At 48.8% G+C, this 24,849-nt stretch overlaps 1 protein-coding gene across 1 annotated transcript in view; it reads right to left on the reverse strand.

The window, feature by feature from the left end:
- The window catches only part of NOP16 (NOP16 nucleolar protein), an 81,772-nt gene that overhangs the window by 32,086 nt on the left and 24,837 nt on the right, over window positions 1-24,849 (reverse strand). Inside the window, exons 2-4 of the mRNA XM_085618280.1 lie at window positions 11,934-12,042; window positions 10,737-10,806; window positions 9,996-10,102 (exon numbers count right to left, since the gene is read on the reverse strand). Coding sequence (XP_085474406.1) covers window positions 9,996-10,102; window positions 10,737-10,806; window positions 11,934-12,042 — 286 coding nt within the window. The remainder of the gene's footprint in view (window positions 1-9,995; window positions 10,103-10,736; window positions 10,807-11,933; window positions 12,043-24,849) is intronic.

The raw sequence follows: 24,849 nt of genomic DNA on the forward strand, positions 1-24,849 counted from the left end.
TGTGATTGGTTGTTGGCACTACCCTTAGCTGAGTTTGCGTATAATAACAGCTTGCATTCCGCTTTGGGAATGACCCCTTTCTTTTGCTCCTCAGGTTTTCACCCAAGGGCTATACCTATCCAACCCTTTGGTGGCTATTTGGGAAAAAGCTCAAGAACAGTTGTTAGCCACTAAGGAGAACATGAAGAAGCAGGCAGATAAACCTAGAAGTCCTGCTCCTTTGTATGCAGGGGGGGACATGGTGTTGTCAGCCACAAAGAATTTGAAGTTAGATGGGCCAAGAAAGTTTCAGTCAAGATTTGTGGGACCCTTTAGCATAGGCAAAGCGATTAACCCTGTGGCCATGAAGCTGGTTTTGCCTGATGCGTATCGCATACATCCTGTGTTTCACACCGCTTTGTTGAAGCCATATACTCCTACCACCCTATCCTTGCCCCCTCCCCCTCCTGTGATGGTGGATAACCATGAGGAATTTGAGGTACATGCTGTTCTAGATTCTAGGAGAAGGAGGTTATATTACTTCATCGATTGGAAGGGCTATGGTCCTGAGGACCGCACATGGGAACCAGCGGGTGATGTACATGCCCCTAGATTGGTTCAGTTGTTCCATCTTCGTCATCCTAGCAAGCCTCCATCCACCTGTGGGGAGGCGTTTGGGGAGGCGGGGGGTCGGAGGTACTGTTGAGAAGTAACAGAGCTGTGTTCTCTTACCTCCGTTAGTTGTTCTGTTTGCCTGCCATGCGTGCTTGATTGGTCGTGCACTTGGGGATCTGGGCGGGGTAATACGGAGTATATAACCTCCTTTCCAGTGCTCGATCGGTGCTTGGTTTCTTTCCTGGTCCTGGGACCCGGAAGGTCTGTGCTGGTAACCTTGGAGCCCTGGAACTTCCTGTTTTGATTTGCCTGACATCCTGTTTGTGAATCCGGAGCGCTGAACGCTGGTAACCTGGACTGAGAAGATCACGCTGGATTCCTTGATTTTGCGGGAAGTTTCGTTCTTATTTTCCTGAGGATGGGGAATCGTTTTTTTGCCCCTACCCCTTTATCTGGATATATTTTATTTTTGTTTTACCGCTACGATTATGGGATCATATGTGTAGCGGAGTTTAAAACGCAGCTGCGTTTTCTGTTCATTTCTCAGTGTTTCCCCGTATTTTTTGCACTCTCCTTGGCCCGGAGATCTCCTAGAGTCCCGTGAGATCTAGTTATTAGTAGATATTTTGTTCGTACTGTGAGTGCACCCTTTTAGAGGTTGGGTAATAATGTATCTTTCCTTTTTATTTAGTAGAGGTTTTTTTTGCCTTGTTTTTGGCCTTTTCCTCTGTGCTTCTAATTTTGGGATCAGAAGGTGTTTTTGTCGGGACTTTTGTTTTTTTCAATGGACATTAGAATCGTAACTCCCCTGGATTTCTGTACAGTTTGGCTCAAGCGAGTGTGCTGAGGACACCGGAATGGGACCGTACCTACAGCTTCATATTGAGCAAGAGGAACCTGTGTAAGGGGTAAGAGTTTTTTACGGTTGCCCAAGTGCTATGCCTAATCATGTGCGTTTGAGTGTGAATTTGTGGTGTTAACCTATGTTCTGTTGACTTTTGTAGGTTGCCTTGGGGTCCCGGTCTACACAGAAGAAGGGAATACCTCCCCACAAGTGCTGATCCAAACTACCTGGTTTCCTTGTTTTTTCGCCCCACCTTCTTCCTTGGTTCTTGTCTGCCATCACCGGTATAACTGATAGGCGGTCGCGATGGGTGCTGAGGAGGAATGGGATTATTCTTCGCTCCCGCAGTATCGGGTGGTTTCGTAGTGGTGGCAGGACACAAGCCTGCCACTCATCAGGCAACTTGAGTCACTCACACTGGGGAAAGTAGGAGCACCTTTTCATTGTTTGCATTACCTTGAAATGCCATAACTTAGCCAATCCTAGTACCTCAACTGAAATAAATGTAGGCAGTTAAGGAAAGTGTAGTGGTAACTGAAGGGAGGGTTTTAGGTTTGGGATAGGTGGAAATGTGAGGGCAAGAGCTAAGGAAATGTTTAGGGTTAGAGGTGAGGATGAGTGATTGGAGTGTGTTTAGGGCAAGTGTTAATTTAGGGGATATGTTTAGGGTTAGTGCCACTAAGGGTTAGTTCTAAGGTAAGAGTATAGGCATGGTTTCATTTAGGGTGCCACTATGAGTCAGCCATTTGTTATGAAGTGTGGGACCTTTTCAGGTTATCACGTGTTGTGCAAATCTCAGGTTAGAGCTGCCTTTACCTGCAGTCTTCCCAATTCTCTAGTCCTCGCTTTACTTTAAACTCAGCTTAGGCTTAGAGAGGTTCATAGAAAGGCAGCTTAAGAGCTGCAGCGATGCCATAAAAAAATGGAAGGTCAAAAGCCCTGTAATTCACCAAAGAGGGGATCATTCATATCCTAACCTTATTATAATAATGGCCAGTCCCCCTCTCCTCCATCCGCGAAGTACATTACGAACAGTGCTTTAAATGGGCCGGTACTGTCCGGTATTGAGTACCGGCACATTTCAAGAGAGACGTAATAGCATACCCGATGGCGGTCCTGAAAAAGATGGGCTTTGGCCCTAATTTTCCCCTGTGGTGCGGCTCCTCTATACAGAACCATTGGCCCAAGTAGTAGTAAACAACAAAATCTCTGAAGTGTTCACACTCGGTAGGGTGACGAGACAGGGTTGTCCACTCTCGCCACTGCTCTTCGCGCTATCCCTTGAGCCGCACGCGGCCTGGGCACGAGGGGATTCTTCTATCCGGGGACTTAAATGGGCAGAAAGGTGGGAAGACCGGATATCACTATACGCAGACGACATCCTTCTTTACCTTTCTACCCCCCAAAAGTCACTAAGGGTGGTTCTAGACATATTCACCAGCTTCGGGAGAAACTCTGGCTACAAAATTAACTGGAGCAAATCGCGGTTATACGTCCTACATGGGAGCTCCCCTTCCATGTCAAAGGACTGCCCCATACAGACAGTCACAGAAGGATTTAAATACCTTGGTATTTTTATTACTACTAATACCAAGACCCGCTATGAGCGGAACCTCCTCCCACCCTTGCAGAGGTTCAGACGTGATACCAAAACCTGGAAAACACTCCCATTGTCCCTCCTAGGATGGCCAGCACTTTTTAAAATGATGGCGCTGCCACGTTTCCTCTAAGCCCTTCAGAACTAACCAGACCTAGTCCCACCTGCATTTTTTAAAGACATTGGAGCTACACAAAGGGACCTTCTATGGGACGGGAAACCACGCATATCGCTCCATAAACTAACACTTGGTTGGTATGATGGGGGTATTGCCCTCCCTGACATTAGAAAGTACAACTGGGCAGCGCACCTCTCCGCTATAAACCAATGTACATACCGCAGTGGTGACGACCCCGCCTATTGTATGGATAGGTGGATTCTCCCGGGTGGGGATTTTATGAGGGTGCTTTACTCTAAACCAACCAAATTTCCCCTTACAGGGCCTACAAGACACTCGGCCCAACTTTGGCACGTGGTCAACCGTAGCTTGGGATGGGGCAATAGACTCACGCTCGCAACTCCACTCTGGGACTCCTAGCGTCTGGGTACATTGGGACGGACTAAGGGGTTCGACGAGTGGAACCTCATAGGTATCTCCCGCATAGGAGACCTCTGGGGACTGCATGGAGTGGTGTCCTTTACCTCATTTCAGCAGACGCACGAGCTGGTTGACTCGGAATACTTTAGATACGCACAAGTCAGACACTCCCTTCAGGCTAACATCCCAGCTGGGTTATCGCTTCCAGAGTCCTCCCCTCTTGAGGATAGACTACTCGACGGATACCTGCCAGAGAGAGGTATATCCCTTACAGATAAAAAACTTATACATCACACTCCAGATCCTTTACTGGCACTGAGGGAGAAATGGGGGAGGGACGGTCTAGAAATAGACGAGGAATGGCAGGAAGCACTGTCTTCCCCTAAGGAAGTTGCCATCTCAGCGAAACTAAGATTGATCCAATTAAAGATTTTACACCGGGTGTACCTCTCTGGACGAAGACTGGTACTAATGGCCAGGAGTGAAGATGAGATGTGTAAGAGGCAGTGTGGCCTAGAGGGGACCTTTCCACACATACTCTGGGAGTGTTCACTGATCCAAAACTACTGGAAAAAAGTGCATGAGCACGGTTTGGGGGGTTGAAATTCGACTTTGGGGAGCAAAAGCGCCACCGACACTCAATGCCTGGAGAGAGGACTTGGATTGGTGCATGGCACGGGAGAAAACAGTGTATGTAGCCCGTGGCTGTCCCCGAAAATGGATAGCGCTCTGGACTAAATGGAATGTGTATCGTGGAAATGTGTGAGAGCCCCCATGAACGCCCCGATACCAACAGAATGTGAACATCTCAGTATTGTACGCTAATATAATGCATGACACTGCTGCCTGATAAAGACACTGTACCATAGAAATTGGTAATGATCTCTTGTATAACATGACCTTTTCCTTGATTGTTCAAAAAAAAAAAAAAAAAATAACAAAAAAAAAAAGACGCAATACATTTAATTGGAGAGTACCGGCACTTCTCAGAAACAAGCAGGTACTCTGGTACAGAGTACATGCACTTTTATTTTTCCATTCCAAGCACCGGTTACGGACCCCACAGAGGGTACTGCCTCGTGAAGCAGTCCTTGAGAATGGAGAAGGCACGTACAAGTGATGAGAGAAATCACCACGTCTGTAATAACCGGATGAAAAAGAAAAGGTCAAGAAACAAGCTTTAACATTTTCTCAGCTCTCTGACCTAACAGCGCGTCTACACACAGGGTTTTACCAGTTACAGATGGGGCCGCTCTACGTAACTGTGATGTTAACCGCTTCAGTGCCCATGACGAGATGGTCTCATCATGGAGCGCGGTTGCGCTGTGCCCATGACGAGACTATCTCGTCATGAACCCCGCCCGCTAATGCAACGCCCGGCACAGGGCGGGGAAAGGGCGTGGCACTGAAGGGGGTTAAATTCACCAAACGAAAACCAAGCCAGATTGCAGAACAGGAATGTTTACTTTGGGAAATCATCTTCCTGGCACTATATCTGCAAAAAACCATGGGCGGTGGCTATTAAAACAAGAACATTCTAATTAGCCGACAAGTTCTCCTGGCTTCTCCGACACCCTAGTTTACTACTGGCTACCCTACTTCTTGTTCTAATGAGACAGCTGGGGGCGGAGTGAGCTGTTCCCTGATATTATCGAGAGCCCGCGGCATGTTGGGAGCAGAGCGGTGCCACGCCCCTCCATGTGAATGGATATTAGAGCCTTCTTTCAGCTGCCACTGAGTGTTTACGCGCTAAAAGGAATTTGCACCAGGGCCAGCGCAACCGCCATCTGTTTCCAATTAAGATAATAGGAAACAGATGGCACTGCTGCTCGCTCCTGAGCTGCCTAGGCCAAGGCAGAGAGAAGGCGGGCCATGCACCCGCCTTTGGCCAATTGCGTGCTGTCTTTCTTAGAAAGACGCATGCAAAGGCCAATAGGTGTGATAAAAAAAAAAAAAGCACAAGCATGTGGTGTGAGTTGAAAAGCTCTTACTAGAAGCCTTGCATGCATGCGCACTGGCTCAGGCGAGACCTAAAAAGCACACTCTGAGCCATTAACTAAAATAGGACAAGTGGAATGCTACAAGTAATGGGGGCTGCTCCATGGGAGGGAACAAACACAAAAGGAGGTACAAATATGTATATATATAAAAAAAAAAAAACACTTCGAAGCAAGGATTTTTAACCCCTTCCATGCTGCGCAGATTCCGCCGCTGTGCTGACGGAATCTTGCGCGGGCGTGGTCATGACGGAACGGTTCCGTCATGAGCACAGCTCAACCGTGGCTCATGACGGAACCGTTCCGTCATGAGCACCGAAGGGGTTAAAGGACATTGAAATGAACAAACGAAAAGCAGTGGGAGGGCTGTAAGCCCACAAAGTATATACAACATGCCTCGACCTAAAAAGCACTCTATTTCTACTCTTGCATTGTCGAAAAATCTTTTTATATCCCTTTCATAGAACACAGAAGAAAATTAGTTATTTTACAGTTGTTTATGCTTGAACTTCATTATTGTGCAAAGAAATTTCATTAGGGCAAGGAAAAAAAGTTCAGACCAGGTCAGGAAAAAATAGGACCTTTTTTTGCTGCTATAATTTCTGACATAGCCCCCTCAGTAAGGTTTCAGAGGCCTTCATCTGTGTTGACTACACTCCTATTTAATCTAGTTCCAGCATGCTGAAGCTGCAGGTTCCAGTCTACTCTATTTTTCAGTAATGACGACAGTGCTTAATTTTTCTTTCAGAGAGGGGTGAAGCCAAATCACAAGGTTCTGTTTATGGGCATCAGTATTGCCACCAACAGGGAAGCCAGGGGACTTGGTAGCACTTTTTAAAACAATTTTTTTTTTTTTTTAAGGTTAGCCCTTCTATGAGGGAAGGGTGGGGATGAAGAGCTGCAGTACTTGTCATGCAGGCGTAACTAGTTTTTAGGTCTCGCCTAGCTATTGCGTTTACGCAATTGCTAGGCGAGACTCTAGTAAGAGGGGCATTTCAAAGTGCCCCCAAAAGTGGATTGCATGGCGAGCACGCGCACAATCACTTGCATCGTGCCGCCATGCAATCCGTTTGGGGAAGCGCTTCAGCCCACTGGCGCCCTCGGCATCAAACTTCAAAGGGCCCGCTCCCCCGCCTGGAATGCGCTCCCCCTTCCCCTTGCCGCTTCAAAGCCCGCGTTTAGCGAGATTAAAGTGACACTTCAATAGCTCGAGTCCACGGGAAGACACGCGCGCAGCGTCTTTTGTCTTCTTTGTTTTTAGTGTGGTCTTGCCTAAATGATTGATGTGAAACCTAAAATGAAAATAAAACCCATAAGCCCTTGTGGTCGACCTTACTTGGTGGCCAGTGTTGCTGCATCAATGCGCTGTTCTTGTCAGCACTTTTGTCTTCGGCTCTCGCTCTCACATGCTTCTCTCCCCGTGTGCTCCAAGTTACTCAGTAGCACGTGAGCTTCTCTCCCTCCCACGCACTTGTTGCTCTATTTCACCGGTGTGCCTCTCTGCTGCCCCGCCCGTCGGTGTTGCTCTCATTCGTGTGCTTCTCCTTTGCCCTTTGTTCACCCTTGTGCCCTTTGTTCACCCTTGTGCCCTTCTCCCGCCACCATCCTTGTTGCTTCCCATCGCTCTCTGTGTTGCTTCCCCCTTGGTCTTTCCCCTCAAACGCTCCTCCAGTGACATATTTAACAACAACAAAAAAACTTTTGCGCTCGTTTTTTTTTTTTTTAAGTTTACCTATCCAATCTGGTTTGCTCACAAAAACACAAAAGGCGCCTGCATCATTTTGTAGGCATGTGCATGCGCTCGGCTGCAGAGTGATGCAACTGTGTCATTGCACTTTTTTTCCCCCTTTAGCCATGGTGCACAGCATTGGCAAAAACAATTGGAAACACTAGTAGGTACGAAAGCAGAGACCTGTTGGTTTTGCCAAATACCTTTTTTATTCTGCCCTAGTTATTTGGCATGCACAAGTAGGTATGCACAATATATCAGTTGTTCAAAGAAAATATTTGATCGCGGCCTAATTCTAATGGATTTTCTAATACGGTGCTCGAAGCTCAACAAGGACATTTTATATTCTGCTACATTAGATATGCACATTGGTATGTGTTTATATGTAGATTCTGGACTAGCAATCAGTCCCACATCCTTTACTGCAGAGCACTGAAGTATGTAAACTTCATATTCAGTCATGCCAGTCATTCCTCTTAATAAGCGGAAGTGTTTGTATTTGTCGCACCCCAACGGATGCGGTGAGCTGTTTGTGACGTCAGTGATTACGGGGACATGGACTGCCAATGAGTGGCCGTGTTCTGTTGATGAAAATGCCAGCTATCGCCCTTGGAAGAGATTATCTGCAATGCCAACTCTTGCCACGTCAAAAAGGAAGTGCGCCTCTTGCATTTACTTTTTGTTTAGAAGGCAATATGCGGTTCCCTGTTAACTAATTTTAGAAGGGCTCCTGGCTCTTAGTTATTAATGATGGCCTTGTTGTTGCAGCGCTCGCCGTTTCCATTTAGAAAATGAGAATTGATCCGGTCTCTGGCATTCCATCCGCCGCATCACACCGTGGACAAAATGTAGCCATTCCAGCTTTGACCTAGATTAATGGCAGTGCTCTATATGTAGTAACAACTGTAGCTTTGAAGATCCTTGTAAATAAGCTGCCATTTGAGATGCTAAATGGAATACAAAATAGCATACTTTGGCATTAAAATGCCCTAATGTATTAAGGCTGTGGGGTTATGTACTACAGGCATATTGGCTCCGAATCGCCAAGATAGAAATCTACTTCTGTAAGTTTATTCCTACATGTGAAATATATTTAAAACTTTCTGGGGATCCACAAAATCACATGAGCACTCACGCAAATCTATGACAGACAAAATGCCAGATTCACAAAAATGAATGGAATAGTACCTGCATAGATGTAGGACTCCACCTAAATATAAATTTCTTTTTACACACTTAAATCTATTTATGCCAAAAGGAATCCTTCTGTCAATTTGTAAGTTATAAAAAACGTAATTTTGGCCATGAACCTATGTTTTTTTTTTACTTACTTTACCTTTGTGAATATCCCACTTGATGTCAAGTAGGACTACTACTGAGTAACATTTACTCATGCAGATATTCACCCAAGTGGGAAATCTGCACGAGTACACAATGCCGAAGGATGTGTCTCAACATATAACCTCTTCATTTCCTAGGCCTTTTAGGACCCTTTAGTAGACAAGCATTGGCATAGCAAATAGGTCTCGCCTTTAGGACCTTATAAGTGTTTAGCCATGCAACAGTTGCATAACTAAATACTTATAAGGTCCCAAAAGCGAGACCTATTGGCTATGCTAATGCTTGTTTCTTTTTAAATCAAGAGCCACGTTTGCACTACTGGAGATATGGGCCATTACTACTGGCCTTTCACACATCACCTTAGCAGGCCCATGATATAAACAAAGGTCTACCTATGGTATAAGAAGCGAGTCCTCAGCGAACCCATGCTCCAGAAATATCAGCATGTCCATGGAAATGCAGCAAATGCCACACCATGGTCAGAGCTCATTCTTCTCACAGAGAATTGTTAGGGTGGTAATAAACTTATTGGCAATACATTTGAGCAATAAGTGCAGTAAATTATCCCTACCCTTCTTTATGGGGTCCTCGACTGCAGTTCGGACACATAATTAACAGCTGTTTTTGACAGAGTATTTTGTGTTTAAAGCAGAATAAGAGTGAAGGCTGGAGCTGTGGCCTCCCTCCATCGTACATACACCTGGCCTGAGTAGTTCCACCCTACTCGCGCATAATATCAAGAGATTGGTCTCATACCATTCAGATAAAGCTTGAACCCCTGATTCTAAGAAATCATGGTCTGAATTCCCACCATTAGACATATCAAAATAAATACAAATTTACCCTGTTCAGCAATCGGCCCCTCGCTGATTTAATACTCAATCATTTTTGTCCAGGCAGCAAGTTCAGATTTCTTGTGCATATACACTTTGATCAAAACAATTACTCTCCTTAATACTTTTATATGTGATGAGCTAATGCACAAAACAGTTACTGAATCAATCTCAGCAAAAAGCAATCATTACACTCCATGGCCCTCACCACAGACAAGCACTTGTTATTTATATTTAATTGAGAAAAATGCTGCGGAGGGCTAAATGGCATGGGTGGTGCAGAAAATGCTATGCTCACTCAAAACTCACTTCTGTGGGTGGAGATAAGCTAGATGGTGGTTTGGGCGGCATCAGTTCCTGTTACGACCCAAAGCACTACACCTTTGGTATCCCACTTCTATGAAGCATCAACATTTCACACAAAAGGATCACCCTGAGCTCTAGAGTATCGACGCCCCACTCAGTACTGGCCGATGGCACTTTTTTGTACCTCTTCTCGCATGAGCGGTGCGTTTCACAAACCTTGTAATTCAGGCCGTGGTTCTCTATCATGTGCTTCACATAGTCTATCATGTCCGAGGAGATTCCTTTGGAGCTCTTCTCAGGGAGACTGGCCACGTCCTGCAGACCTGCATGAACAAACAGAGGACATAGGCAGAAATAAGGTGTAAGATCCTGGTCACAGTACTGAATGAAATGCCATCAAAGGACACAGGCACTACAAATTAGATGCTTCCGAAAGGAGGTGCACAGGGACACAATGAGTATAATGACATTCCCCATAGGAGCCCAGCCCTCAAGGTCAGCAGCCTCCTATGGTACAAGGAAAGAATAATATTTTCTGCCTCTATGCCCAGACCCTAATTCGCAGCCTGTGAGAGTGGCACACTAAAAACAAAAATGGCACATGCCTCTTCACACCCAGAATCGACATGAACAGTCTTTGGGTGCAAAGGAATAACATCTGCTTGTCCACACCCAGACCTCAACATCAGAAGAGTCTGGCAAACCATGTGTACTAGGTAGGGAATCGAGCCTGCTCTTTTACACTATTTAACAGCAGCAATTGAATCTATCAATCCCACCAGCCCACTTACCCACATCCATTGTCAGCAGAAACAGAGCGAGGAAAAAAACTGAAATAGACCCCCTTCACTCCTCCTCCCCCACACGCACTCAGACACTTTACATCAGCGACCTCTGGGAAGAATCCTTAACGCACAAGATAAATGCAGGCGTGTAAGTGCCAAACAGGCCACAGACCTTTTAAAACGTAGGGCTTTCGGACAAGTTGACTTTGTCCTGATTTCAAGTCCACATCCATCTGCAGCATCTGCAGTAATAGAAAAGACATTACTGTTCGTAAACAGAGGCTTCAAGAACTATAGGCTGGGAAAATATAGTTAGACAACCTCACAGACAAGGCATCATTTCCATTTCTTAAAATGCAGACTCACAATGATTTGCGATCTTGAGCACAATGTATCTGGTAACTTTTATTATGTAATAATTTGAACTGCTGCAGATATTGTACTTCTAGGTATATTTTACAAAAAGTTTAGAACAAGAACACACAACTTTATCTAGTCTAGCACAAGTCTAAAAAATCATTCAGAAAGACCAGATTATGGGCTCTTGCATCACATGCACTTCCACCCACTGCTCTACAGCATCGTTTTTTTTTTCACACTTACCACAAATCACCCCCTCTCGACCAAATCTTAGCAAAACTCTGCTAAAAAAATAAAATACACAGTATGCACAAAGGATACATAATCAGCTTAACCTCAGCCCAAAGTGCTGAGTAAGAGGTGTTTCGTAGGCCACTAGGTGGCTGGTTCTCAAGGCCCTCCAGTGAAAGTAAGAATTAGGCCATGGATTATCCTTGCAAATAAGGGAGTTGGGTGTCCAGTCACATGGCTCGCCATCTAAACTATCATCTACGGCAGAGCTGTGTAGCATCAGCGATGGATCCTTATTAAGTGAAATGTGGTTTGTAGTACAGGGTTTGCAACTTATTTCCTGTACAGGTATTGCTCCCATCTAGGTTCTTATCAACTCATCTCCTTGTCTCCCTATAGTTGGGAGAGCTCCCCATTTCTGTTGTTATCAAGTACATTGTTCCAATGGCCAGTATTTCCTGCCCGAATGTCAATATACTAGAGTCCCTCTGTCTCCTATTCTTACCTCACTCCATTTATCGTCTCTGGAGTTAACTTATCTCAAAGCTGCCTGGCTCCCCGTCTCTTGAGAGACCCTGTTATTGGCAGAATGGGCAATCAGACAGGTCTGCAACAAGCCCACAATAAATCAGAGGAGTAAGACATAGCACTGTAGTCTGGCACATAAGACATCTGAAGTCTTTTCTATTTGCCACCCCCACTGCCGACAAGGTTTATGCCTTGTACCGGTGCTTATTTCGGCCCCACAAAACAGATACACAAAAAAATGGCTACATACCTTTCCTTTTCTGGTGGACTGTGTCTGGTTTGGATCTACAGCCAAGCCCATTTCTGACAAATTATGAGCCACAGATTTCGTGTCATCCCAGGCATTGCGGATCTGTTCACTGCGTACAAATAAAACGGAAAGGTGCTTAGCTTCAGTAGCTTGTATGCCATGGTAATAGGAGCACCTGATACATACTTTCCCTCTCCAGACAGTGGAAAAGTGTAGCAATGGAAAGGGCAGGTCTTTGGCCAGAGTTTTGGCAGAATGCAGAGAAACTGCAAGCACAAGTCTGACTGGTAACAAGGAGTGGCTAGCTGACCTCTGCAGTTGGATGGACTCACTAACCTGGGTTTGTCAACCCAGTCCCTGCACAAAACAGAGTAGTTAAATAAACAGAAACACCTTTAGCCACCCCCTTCCCAATGAACATAGCCTCTCTTGCAGCTCAGAACCACAAGAAGAAAAGTTCCCTTTGCTGGGGAATGGGAGGAAGTCGCTGCATCAATTTGAAATAACAAACATTCAAAATTCAGGACATTACCTCAGGAAGGCCATTTAAGCAACACATTATAGGCATGTATCGCAGGACTGTGTGGTCTATAATGCCTTGGGTCAGGAAGAAGGGAAGGGGAAAACACAGAAACAAACTAAAAGAGAAAGCAAGAATAACTGTTTCAGGATGCGTGTAAGCTGCCAGTAGTGATTAGCATCAGAGGACGTACAGCCAAGAAGATACCAGCTGGCCGAAAATGCTACAATGTGCATGGGTTACCTCACCACTTCAGAGGGGAGGGGATGAACAGTCAGTGAGACTGTGATAGCCGAGGGGGCATATTATCATAGGCAATCGTCTCCTAATGTGGACTCGCTGCTTCCCTATCTCCTGGGCCACTGCCCATCGCCAGGGCCGTTCTGGTCATCAGTCCCTGTCCTCTCTTCACCCTCATGATGTTCCCAGGCCTCCAACACCTCCATCTACAATCCAGCTACTGAGCATAGTCTCACCTCCTTAGAGTCTTCCATAAGCAACACCCTCTCCTCCGCTCTGGCCCACATGGTGACATCTCTCAGCCAAGTCTCCATAACAGGCCCCACTGCAGACTTGCATGCTATTGCAATTCAGCTCTTCGCTAGCAAAAGAGCCAAGTCTAAGAATATGGTTCCCAGCAAGGGCTAACAGTCCAGGCTTAGACTAAGAATCATTACAGCACAGTAGATAACACTTTATAATGTCAATGTATAGTTCTTTACTTTAAAAATGAATATGAATTTAATAGTAAAGTAAAACATAAAAACAAGTTACAGATCGAAAACAGAAAGGCCCTAAAACCTTTTATTGTCCACATATAGATCTGCTGCATTTGCCACATAATCCATCATCTGCTGCATAAATTGCAGATTCTACCAAAACAGATTTTTTGCATCCGATGAAGACTTCTAGCTGCAGATTTCTTACCTCAGAATATTCCCCTAGCATCAAACTGGATCTGGAAATTTTTCATGAGCAGGATCCCTGCATGCTGGTACGTGGCGTTGTCTGCATCGGAAGTCATGTGCGCAGTGCCTCTATAGATACCACCCCAGCGCGCGGATATTAGTTCTATTCTTTCTGCACCAGTCAGCGCAGATTCAGAGAAGAGCTACCCCCCAGCCATTTTTTGACTGATGTTTTTTTTACCTTTAGTCAAAGATTTTTTGAGACATTGTCTCCTGGTGTAAACACAAGGAGATCGTGGCAAAGAGAGCAAGGGACCCACGTCTGGGCATACCATGCTAACTTAGGGCAAAAAAGCAAACGCAAGGAGATGGGCGGAGCACTGAAACTTTACAGACACTCACCCCCAGTCACAGATGTGGGTCCCTTGCTCACTGTGCCACTGGATTCAAGCTAGCCTGGCTGATGAAGGGTAATACATAGAAACCGGTCCCAGGATGCTTGTTTCCGGTCCAGGGAGGACCTGGCTTGGCAGTTCGGTCTGGACTGTTCCCATGAGACACAGGGTCAAGACTGATTTGCATATGGCCAGGTCTAAACTGGGGTGGCATGGTGAGCAAAAGAACAATGGATTTAACCCAGATCTCTTGACTGGGGGTGAACGTATGATTTATTCAGCATTCCGCCCATCATTTGTTTGCATAGCAATTGTCTCCTGGTGTGGCAGGAATGTCTGCGAGGAAGGCTGGTTTCAAGCCCTGCGACACCTAAAACCTGCAAATGTCTGACGAATCCACACCTAGTCTGCCTGTGGTGTCTTGAGTGCTCCACGACACCAAGACATGCATCGATTGTCGTGTCCTGCACGCAAGCCCTTGAAGGAGCAGTCCTTCAAGCTACTTGCTGCTTGTAGGACTTGGCCCTTTTTCCCTCATTTGTTTTCATTTTTCATGTTGAGGCAGATTCAGGGAGCCATTTTACCTACCCCTGAAACTTCTGTCTGAGGGCCTGGAGCACAAAATGGTGGCCACCTGTGACATCATCAGCATCCACTGGAACCTGCTAGCACCTTCCAGAACATTCCAGAACCCTGTGACAGTTGGAGGCGGTTTAGAATGTTGGGAAGCTAAGACAGAGAGTTGGCAGTTGGAGCTGGCAGTTGGCACCTGACTGGTGAAGAGAGAGGAGCACAGAACTGAAGGAGGAAGGAGTGAAGCAGCAGGGGTGGAAACTTGTGCCTGGAGTGGGGTCCATAAACCCACCCTTGATGCTAGTCCCTACTGACGGAGCCCAGCCTAGAGCCCTGTGTGGGAAGAAGTCAGAAAAACCGTCCTGAGGACCTGGACAGCAGGAACAGGCCTTAGAAACAAGAGAACAGCAAGATCCTGACCTGGAAGCTGGTTTCCCTGAAGTCCGACGTCGAGTAGCCTAAGACCTGGAGCCCGAGGTGGAGAAGCGGCACTGACTGGAAAAGCAGACGTCGTACCCGGAGCCGCCAGAGGTCGAGAGAGGGCGCCGTCAGAGGTCGTGAGGAATACCAGAGGTCGAGGAGGAAGTCACCCGAGGTCGAGTGAGCGGCGTCATCGGAGGAGTGAAGTCCGCCCTCCGGAGTCGTCGGAGACCGAGGTGAAGGGTAACGGAGGTCGGGAGTGAGGATCGCACTCCGGAGTCGCCGGAACCTGTGAGAATCGTGCCGGAGGTCGGGAGTGGAGGTCGCACTCCGGAGTCGCCGGAAACCTGTGAGGAGCACCGGAGGTCGGGAGGGAGGATCGCACTCCGGAGCCGCCGGAAGTCGACATCGAGGCAAGGCCGGCCGACGTCAAAGCCGAGGTCGTCATCGGACCGGAGCCGCCCGAAGTCGACATCGAGTAAGACTGCCCGAGGCCGCTGACATCGAGACCGGAGCCGCCTGCCGGCGTCGTCAAAGAACTGACATTGTGCCGAGGCCGCCGACATCGAGCTGGAACCGCCTCACGGCATCGACCCGACTCCAGCGGCGTCGGAGCATCAGAAAAAGGGCAGTAAGTGGAGTAGAGGGCGCCTAAGGCCCTGTGGAGACCTGAGAGACTGCTCTAAGGGGCTAGGGAGGTGCTGGAACCAACCTGACTGTGCCAGGGGTGAACTGGGACTAAACTAGAGAAGTTGTGTGGAGAGAGAGAGCCAGGTCTCTGGTATTTTCCCCCTTTATCTACCTCAGTTTAGGCCTCAGCCTTGACCAAGCCAGGGAGTAGACACCCCCAAGCCTTCCACATCCCCACAAGCTGTGCCTGGGCCAAATCAGCCCTTAGGAATTCAAAAGTGATCTGAATCCATGAGTGTCACTGTCAGCTTTTAAGTATTTATTAGGGGCACTGTATTTATTGTATTTAACCTATTTATTGTTCCACTGTATTTATTGGTCCACAGTATTTATTGATGCACAATATTTATTGGTTACAGTATTTATTGCCTCAGAATATTTAATTGCCTGTCTGTATTGCACTTTTATTTATGCCTTCAGTATTTATGATCACCCCTATTTATTGAATCATTAAGCCAGTATTTATTTGTCCTGCACTTTCTAAAAAGTTTGTATATTGTGATTGTTATTTATTTTCTCCAATCAGCAACTAAGAGAAAAAGCAGATAAAGAAAGTTATTTTCATAATTTTTACGGTGTAGAGTCGTTTTTGGAACGGATGCACGCATGGTTATTGTTTGGGTATGTTGTATGCTTAGCACGGAGCCTGATTCCTGACCACTCGAGCCAAGCTACCACAGTGTGTCCGGAAGACCACCACCACCCCTTCTAGTGTGAGAGTGGTTTTCCAACACTGCTCGACACTGCAACGGTCTTGATTCCGGTCAAGAGGATGGTCTCGGGATCAGTCGCGGAGCCATCCCAAGTGCTCGTTATCGCAGTCAAAGTAATCCAGGTGTTCAGGTAAGTCCCACAAACATAAGAAAAATAAGTCAAAGAGGTCTTCGACTTTGCCCCATCCATTTGATTCATCCAAAAAGATACAAGGTAACGCCTGCATATGAGGCCATGCACCTCATATGTGGGTGGCCAGTCCCCGCTGGCACACCCTCGGGCCCAACAGGTTTGGGAAGGGTTCCCACTGGTTTTCCACTAGTAGGCTTACTCCTGGCGCCAATCAAGCCTCTTGGATTCAAGGACAGATCTAGACCGACTAAGGTCAAACCACCTCAACCTTCGCCTGCACTGGCTCCACTGCTGATGTCCTCAGCCGTTCACATACTCATCCCCAACTCCCACACGGAGCCCGATGAGCATCCCCCGATGCAGACTCTGGCACCAACTGGAGGCATTCCTTCCAAGTCAGAGACTGTGCCCTATTGCTATGGGCTAGGACTTGGGGGCGATTGGGGGGGGGGGGGGGGCAGCTGAGGTTCTGGGCCTTCAGCTACCCTCTGTGGCAGGGGGTGGGGCGGACAGCTGAGGATCTGGACCTTCAGCTGCCCTCTGTGGCAGTCAAGACAAACGTCTTGACTGAGGTGCTTGAACCGGGGGTAACCACATCTCCCATTTAACAAATCCCTCATGGGCGTCATACTTGGGGCTTAAGCTCCACACCAGAACCCTCCAAAGCAAAAGTTAAGCTCCCATCCCTTCCCGACATGGCCGACCCGTATCACCCTTGACCTCTATAAGAGGAGGGCCGGCCCAACCCTCAGCCTGAGAACTACTAAGCAAAAACATGTGGCCGATAGCAATACAGTGAGGGAGGGATGGATGGGAACTCATGTGGCGAGGAAGACTATACTCTGAGTAATGAAGATTACCGGTAAGTAACCGGGGCATGACCTCCTCGTAAGTCTACCTCGCCACATGATTAACGAAGTGAGCACATACCTAAGCCAAGCGGCTTCATGGAAAACTCACAAGAAAAGCAACGGACCAGATCGGGAAGCCAGCGAAGCAGGGCAAACCCAAAAACCCAGACGAGTGGAAGGAACCACCCAAGAAAGAGGCAACCACGAGCAGCAAGAACCAGCCCGGGACAGAGAGACACCGGGAGAGCTGAAAAACCCACCCCTCCACCGAGACCAGGAGGCCCTAATGAAGCAAGCCCAAACGAATGACAAAAGGCGGACAGAGAAGGCGCGGGATGAAACCGTACGGAGCCAAAAGCAACAACAAAACAGGCCCCAGAACAGACAGCCAAAAGCCGGGCCAAACACAACAAGACTGGCCAACGGACAGCCAACAGCGTGGGGGTGCAGTAATTGATTGATGCTTGTCTTTTAAACAAAGCGTTAAAACACTAAAATCTAAAATACTACACACTATGACATGCAAGTAACAATATCTACTGGCGCTAGTCATCGCCCCCACCTTCCAATAAAGTGGTATAAGATAAGGTAGGTCAGGCTTCAAGCACAGCTGCAGGGCTACCAAGGCGGTTTCAGAATTTGTGCACTCAATGAAACTGTCTTAGTCCCAGTATGTAAATCTCACCAATTACCCTTCATCACCAACATATACGAAACTGCAGTGTTCAGGAAAAATTATCAACAGCTCCTTGCAGCTAACAGACAATCAAATTTCTGAAGGCAGCCCTCTCGGCTTCTCCTCCTGGACTCTCTACGTCTCATCCCCCCAGCTCCAGGAATGTCAGCAATACACTTCCGCTGTCTGAGAAAATAATCAAACCTCCATCTTGTGCACATTAACATGCAAGAGGCTTTCAAAGAGGAGCCCATAGGCCTCCAAAACTCTAGTTTATGCATACTTACATGTTTGCACCATGCAGGCCACATACTACTTGCAAACATGCACTGGGTTGCTGGAACGCTAGGACCTGGATTAAGGTGTATCCCGAATCAGAATTTTACATGAGTGGGCCACCAGGCCTCCACTTCTGTGACAGATACAAAAGATCTGGCAACAACTACTAATTCACATATCTCAGTAAGCTGCCACCATCACTCTACATACTAAACCTGTGACAGGGACGGAGGTCCACTTCTAAACAAATGAGGGCACGCTTGGTGCGTCCCTCTATATCCGGGCCCTCCTGTCAATGGACAGTCCTTCACCTACATACAAAGTCAGTGTTAGGCTGGGGTCAAATATAACAAGCATTGGCATAGCCAATAGGTCTCGCCTTTGGGACCTTATAGATGTCTTGCCAGAGCGAATGGCTTTGGCAATGTGTTTAAACTACGCTGTAGAGCATTGTGGCTGCTGTGCAGCATGTTGAAAAGTTATAATAAAATGTGCTGAGGTGATACTGAAGTGGTGCTGCGTGGGTGCTAAATTGCTGCTGAGGTTGGACTTCCCTTGTGGTGGTGCACTTATGCAAAGGTGGTGCTTTGCTGAGGCCAAGATGGAACTGTGCTGATGTTGCATTGGTGGGGAGGTGGTGTTGCTGGGGAGGTGGTGTTGCTGGGGAGGTGGTGTTGCTGGGGAGGTGGTGTTGCTGGGCTGGTGGTGTTGCTGGGCTGGTGGTGTTGCTGGGCTGGTGGTGTTGCTGGGCTGGTGGTGTTGCTGGGCTGGTGGTGTTGCTGGGCTGGTGGTAAAATCTGCTGAGGTGGGGGTTGCACTGAGTAATGCTTTGGTGGTCCTCAGATGGTGTAGTGCTGGTACTCTGGTGATGCGGAGCTGGTACTGAGATGGGGCTTCGCTGGTGCGGTGGTAGGCCTGCGCTGGTGGTGGTGCTGTGCTGATGCTGTGATGGTGCTGAGGGATGCTGGGAAAAAGATCTCTGACAAAGAGCTCCTCATAGGGTGCCCGTCAGGCATTGTAGCGCTGGCCTGACAAGGAGCAAGCCCTATGATGAAGCATGACAACAAAATGGGTGTGTGAGGGCCCCACTTCCCAAACTGGGAGACACCCACACTTCACTAATGAATAAGGGTGTTGACCAACCTAGCCGCCTCCTCTTCTTTCCCCAACCTACAGTGTGAGAAGTTGGCCTGATATGTAGTGCTCACTATTCTAGTGATCACTGTGTATCATTCCAAACGACCCTTATTGATGATTGGTTGTAAGTCAACCTTTTAGACCAGCTATCCTAGTAGCGTGGATACGAGCAGTCTTAGGCTAAACTCTAGAGGGCGTGTTAAGCCAGCTGTTTACCATCACATATACCCCTTGAACACCAAGTGAAAGGACACCACACAAGTTGTTATGAAAATAAAAGGATATTTATTTATGACAAGACTACCCTGGCTCTTTATGAGTCAGGGAGCTAAGCACACTACAAAACTCTTAGGAAAATACTTCAGTTGCACAATTTACACAAATGCCCGAGGGGCACGAGAAACCATCTACACTAACAGTGAAATGCGAATGGTTAGAGTCTGGAGATACTGATTCCGGAGTGATCCGATCAGTGGGACTAAACGAAAAAGGAACTGGACACTTGTAGAGCGAACCTGCGATGGAGCACCGAGATGCTCGAGTTACCTAGCCCGGAGGCTGCGGCTGCGTGAAGTTCGTCAAGATGTCGGGAGTCCTCGTGTAGTCTCAGGAGCCTGAAAGAAGAAGTTGCTGGCAGGCGACCAGTGACGATGTTCAGAGCGATCCAAGCCTGGATCGGTGGTGAAGGAAAACCTGAAAGCAGAGGGGACTCAGTTCTCAACCGCTAGCCAGCGATCGTGTGGGTACCAGGAGGGTACCGGCTGAAGTCACCTCGACCAGGTGAGTGGGTGACGTCGGACTCGGCTGTTCCTCGGACCAGGAGGCGCGGCGGCGACCAGGATGGAGGGCGAGCTGTCCCACGAAGGTGTCTGCTGTCGATGATGCTGGGCCCAGGAAGGGGCAGTGGGTCTTGGCAGTGGCCACCCAGGCGGGGGAGTCAAGATGGCGTCGGGAGTGGACCAGGAGGGTCCGTGGTACTCCTCTGTTGAAGGGGAGCAAGAGCCAGTCTGGAGCAACCAGACTCGTGATGAAACAATCGTGGTGCGTCGTGAAGAGGGCCACAAGCCGGCCGGCAAGTGGTCGAACAACGCGGTGAACAGCAAGGAGCGGAAGGGCCCCCACGCAGATCTCGTGAATGCTGGGGAGACAGACTTCGATGCTGGAGCTGCTCAGGGTTAGGGCTTCTCAAACCCTAGGTGCACTCACTCGAGGGTCCCTCGGTGGGCGTGCTAGATAAGCGTCGTGCAGGTTCTGAAGATAGCCGGTCCCGCAGGTCTCGTCACACCTACGACTCTCAGCTGAGCTGATGAGGGAGGTAAAAGGTCAGAGATGGCAGGGAACTCGGGTCTCGTCGAGCTGGGCAGTCTTGATCCGTAGGAGAGACTTACAGCAAACCGCAAGCGCTTAGATGGTGCCTGCTGGTGCAGGGTGGCTACTCCTTAGCCACAAGGGAGAGTCTTCAGAAATAGTCAAGAGTTCCTTTCGTGGAAAGTGGTTCGTGATTCGGAGTTATCCGATTATCTGATTATCCAATTTGGGAAGGGGACCCGCTCCTACCTTTATTCTAAGAGAAAGGGGCTGGCCCGTGACTAGGTTCTACCTATGGGTGGAGCCAGGAGGGGGGTGGTTACACCCCTATCCTTTGTCCGGCTTCGCGCCAGCTCAGGGGCTGGTGTGCCCCCGAAACTGGTTTGAGCCGGGCTATGCACAGTGAGCACCGGGGTGCCACTTGCAGTCACCTTCCTTTCAGCCCTGCCTACCTGGGATACACAAACCCTGTCTGGGACGGTGCTAACACCGCCCTCGACAGGAAACCCTTTGTCCAAGCTCCCCTTGCTGGAAGGTCCCCCAGCAGCAGGAGGTCAGACTTGTGTCTGGTGGCAGCATCCATTTTGTGATGCTGAGGCTTGAGTCAACTTTAACCGGGGTTCAAGGTTACTTCCATGTCGTGCCCCTCTAAAAGGGGGGAATGCTAACCCCGTCACCAGGACTGGCGAGGGGTTCGTATTCCCATTCGTATGACACCTTACTCGACATGTATAGGTGATGCGATGCCAAAGTTAGCAGATAACCGCGAGGATTATAATGCCTTAAAAGTAGTTGGCCCGCGTCACCATGGAACGGCTATTAGGGTTTGGTTCCGCAAGCCGTCGACGGGCTCAGCTCGCGCCAGAGCACCGTCCCACATGATTCCCTGCACTCTGCCTTCAGGATGGATAAGGCCTGCTATAGGAGTGACTGATAGGAATCCATGTGTCCATTTTTAGGGTTTAGGTGTAGGAATACTACACCTACAGCAACGGGTGATTACACCACGTGGCCCCAGCTGTCGTGCAGCCAGTTGTGTCAGATTTGGGCGGCCATTCCAGGGGGGGCATAATACATGCTTCAGCCCCTGGTAGGCCCTGGGTACACCGATGCCCTGGATACCTGTGGTATGCTGAGACAGGGACTGACAAGGTGGCCCAGTTCCAATTAGTGGATGCACCTAACGTACATGTGTGTTAATTTCGAGAGAGAACAGCTAGGCTGTGGGTCTGATTGGCAGGCCCACAGCCGGAGAAAGTCGTAAACCAATGAAGCAAAAGCAAAAAAATCTGGGTGATCATAGGATTGCAGACCCTACTCTCCTACATGACCCCCCCCCAAACTTTGGGACAATAAGCTAACCTTGACCAGGTGAGTCTTCTTGCTCTAAGTGGAAATACCTGGAGAGCCCATCTGCATTGCCATGATCAGTGCCAGGTCTATGCTCCACTGTGAAGTCCATCCCCTGTAGGGAAATGGACCACCTAAGTAGTTTGGGGTTTTCACCCTTCATTTGATTTAGCCACAAGAGGGGCTTATGGTCGGTCTGAATCTTGAAGTGAGTGCCAAACAAGTATGGCCTCAACTTCTTCAGGGCCCAAACCACAGCAAAGGCCTCCCTCTCAATAGCTGACCAATTCTTCTCTCTGGGGGTCAGCCTCCTGCTAATAAAAGCTATGGGCTGGTCATGACCATCAAAATTCAGTTGCGATAGAACAGCTCCCACACCCAGCTCCGAAGCGTCTGTCTGGACAATGAATGGTTTGGAGTAGTCTGGACTCTTTAGGATAGGTGCTGTGCACATGGCCCGCTTTAGGTCATCGAACGCCTTCTGACAGCTTGCTGTCCACTGAACTTTTTTTGGCATCTTTTTACTTGTCAGGTCGTTTAGCGGGGTCACAATGGATCCATAATTTCTGACAAATTTCCGGTAATAACCAGTCAGGCCCAAGAAAGCTCGAACCTGAGTCTGGGTGGTTGGAGGAGCCCAGTCCTGGATGGCCTGTATTTTGCTCTCCAATGGTTGAACCTGGCCTCCACCTACAAGGTGGCCCAGGTATACAACCTGTGTCTGCCCTATCTGGCACTTGGTGGCCTTGATAGTGAGGCCTGCCTTCTGCAGGGCCTCTAACACTTTCCTCAGGTGGACCAGGTGATCCTCCCAGGTGGAGCTAAAGACAGCGATATCGTCCAGATACGCCGCACAGAAGTCGTCCAACCCAGTGAGAACTCGATTCACCAGCCTTTGGAAGGTGGCAGGTGCATTTTTCAAACCAAAGGGCATTACCACGAACTGATAATGCCCACCCGGGGTAGAAAATGCTGTTTTGGGCTTGGCCTCCTCAGCTAACCTGATTTGCCAATACCCAGCTGTCAGGTCAAACGTACTTAAGTAGTTGGCCGAGGCCAACCGGTCGATAAGTTCGTCTGCTCTTGGTATCGGGTGGGCGTCGGTCTTAGTGACCGCATTGAGACCTCTGTAGTCCACGCAAAACCTCATCTCTTTCTTACCGCCCTGGGTGTGAGGTTTCGGCACGAGCACTACGGGACTAGCCCAGGGGCTGTCCGAGGGTTCAATGACTCCCAGCTCCAACATTTTCTGCACCTCTGTCTTGATGCAGTCTCTGACATGATCAGGTTGCCGATAGATTTTACTCTTTACGGGCAGACTGTCCCCAGTGTCGACCTCGTGGGTACACCACTTGGTCTGACTGGGTGTCAGAGAGAACATATGTCGAAAGGATTGAAGAACCTGTTTACAATCCTCTTGTTGATGTCCAGAGAGGCTGCCACAAAAGACAACACCATCTACTGATCCATCGTCAGGGTTCTGAGAGAGCAGGTCCGGGAGAGGGTCACTCTCCTCCTCCTGTCCCTCATCTGTGGCCATGAGCAAGCCCATGCCCTCCCTGTCGACATATGCCTTGAGCCTGTTTACGTGGAGCACCCTGTGGGGGCTCCGGGGAGTTCCCAGGTCTACCAGGTAGGTGACCTCTCCCTTTTGCTCAATGATCGTGTGGGGCCCAGACCATTTGTCTTTGAGTGCTGCTGGGGCCACTGGCTCCAGCACCCACACCTTCTGTCCAGGCTGATACACAGTCAGGACAGCCTTTTGGTCGTGCCAAGCTTTCTGTAATTCTTGGCTCGCCTCAAGGTTTTTAGACGCCTTTTCCATGTACTCCGCCATCCGCGAGCGGAGACCGAGCACATAGTCCACAATGTTTGATGCCGGCTTTCTGAGAGGTCTCTCCCATCCTTCCTTTACCAAACAAAGGGGTCCCCTTACAGGATGTCCGAACAGAAGCTCAAAAGGGCTGTAGCCAACCCCCTTCTGCGGGACCTCTCTGTAGGCGAACAAGAGGCAGGGTATCAGGACATCCCATCTCCGCCGAAGCTTTTCAGGTAGTCCGTGAATCATCCCTTTTAGGGTCCGGTTGAATCTCTCAACCAGCCCATTGCATTGTGGGTGATAGGGTGTGGTGAACTTGTAGTTGACACCACATTCCTTCCACATAGCAGTCAGATATCCCGACATGAAGTTTGCACCTCTGTCTGAGACGACCTCCTTAGGGAAGCCCACTCTGGAGAACACTCCAAGTAGGGCCCGTGCCACCACAGGTGCCGTAGTGGTCCTAAGGGGAATAGCTTCAGGATACCTGGTGGCGTGGTCCACCACCACCAGTATAAACTTGTGCCCTGATGCTGTCTGGGGTTCCATTGGTCCGACAATGTCGATCCCCACTCGTTCAAAGGGTACCCCCACCACTGGTAGTGGTATGAGGGGGGCCTTTGTCGTGCCACCTGACTTACCACTGGCTTGGCAAGTGACACAGGAGCGGCAAAACTCCTTCGTATCTTCGGACATGTGGGGCCAGTGAAAGTGTGGAACAATTCTGTCCCAAGTCTTATTCTGGCCTAAGTGACCTGCAAGGGGAATCTCGTGGGCCAAGGTGAGAAGGAAACCTCTCAGAGACAAGGGGATGACCAGCCTCCTGGTCGCACCAGGTTTGGGGTCTCTTGCCTCAGAGTACAGGAGTCCATCGTCCCAGTACACTTTGTGGGTACCCGTGGCGTTCCCTGCAGCCTCAGCAGCGGCCTGCTGTCTGAGGGGTTCAAGTGAGGGGCAGTCTAACTGTGCCTTCCCCAGGTCTTCCCTGGAGGGTCCCCCTGAGCCCAGAAACTCAACCTGACCAGGTTCAAGCTCTTGCGGCTCAGTTTCCCTCAGTTCTTTAAGGTCAGCCTCCTCGGAGACTTGATCCACGACCTGGGGCAAGGGGGAAGGCGAAGCCTTACCCTTACTGCTCCTTTTCTTG

The sequence above is a fragment of the Triturus cristatus genome, chromosome 7 (assembly GCF_964204655.1).
Source record: "Triturus cristatus chromosome 7, aTriCri1.1, whole genome shotgun sequence".
Taxonomy (NCBI): domain Eukaryota; kingdom Metazoa; phylum Chordata; class Amphibia; order Caudata; family Salamandridae; genus Triturus; species Triturus cristatus.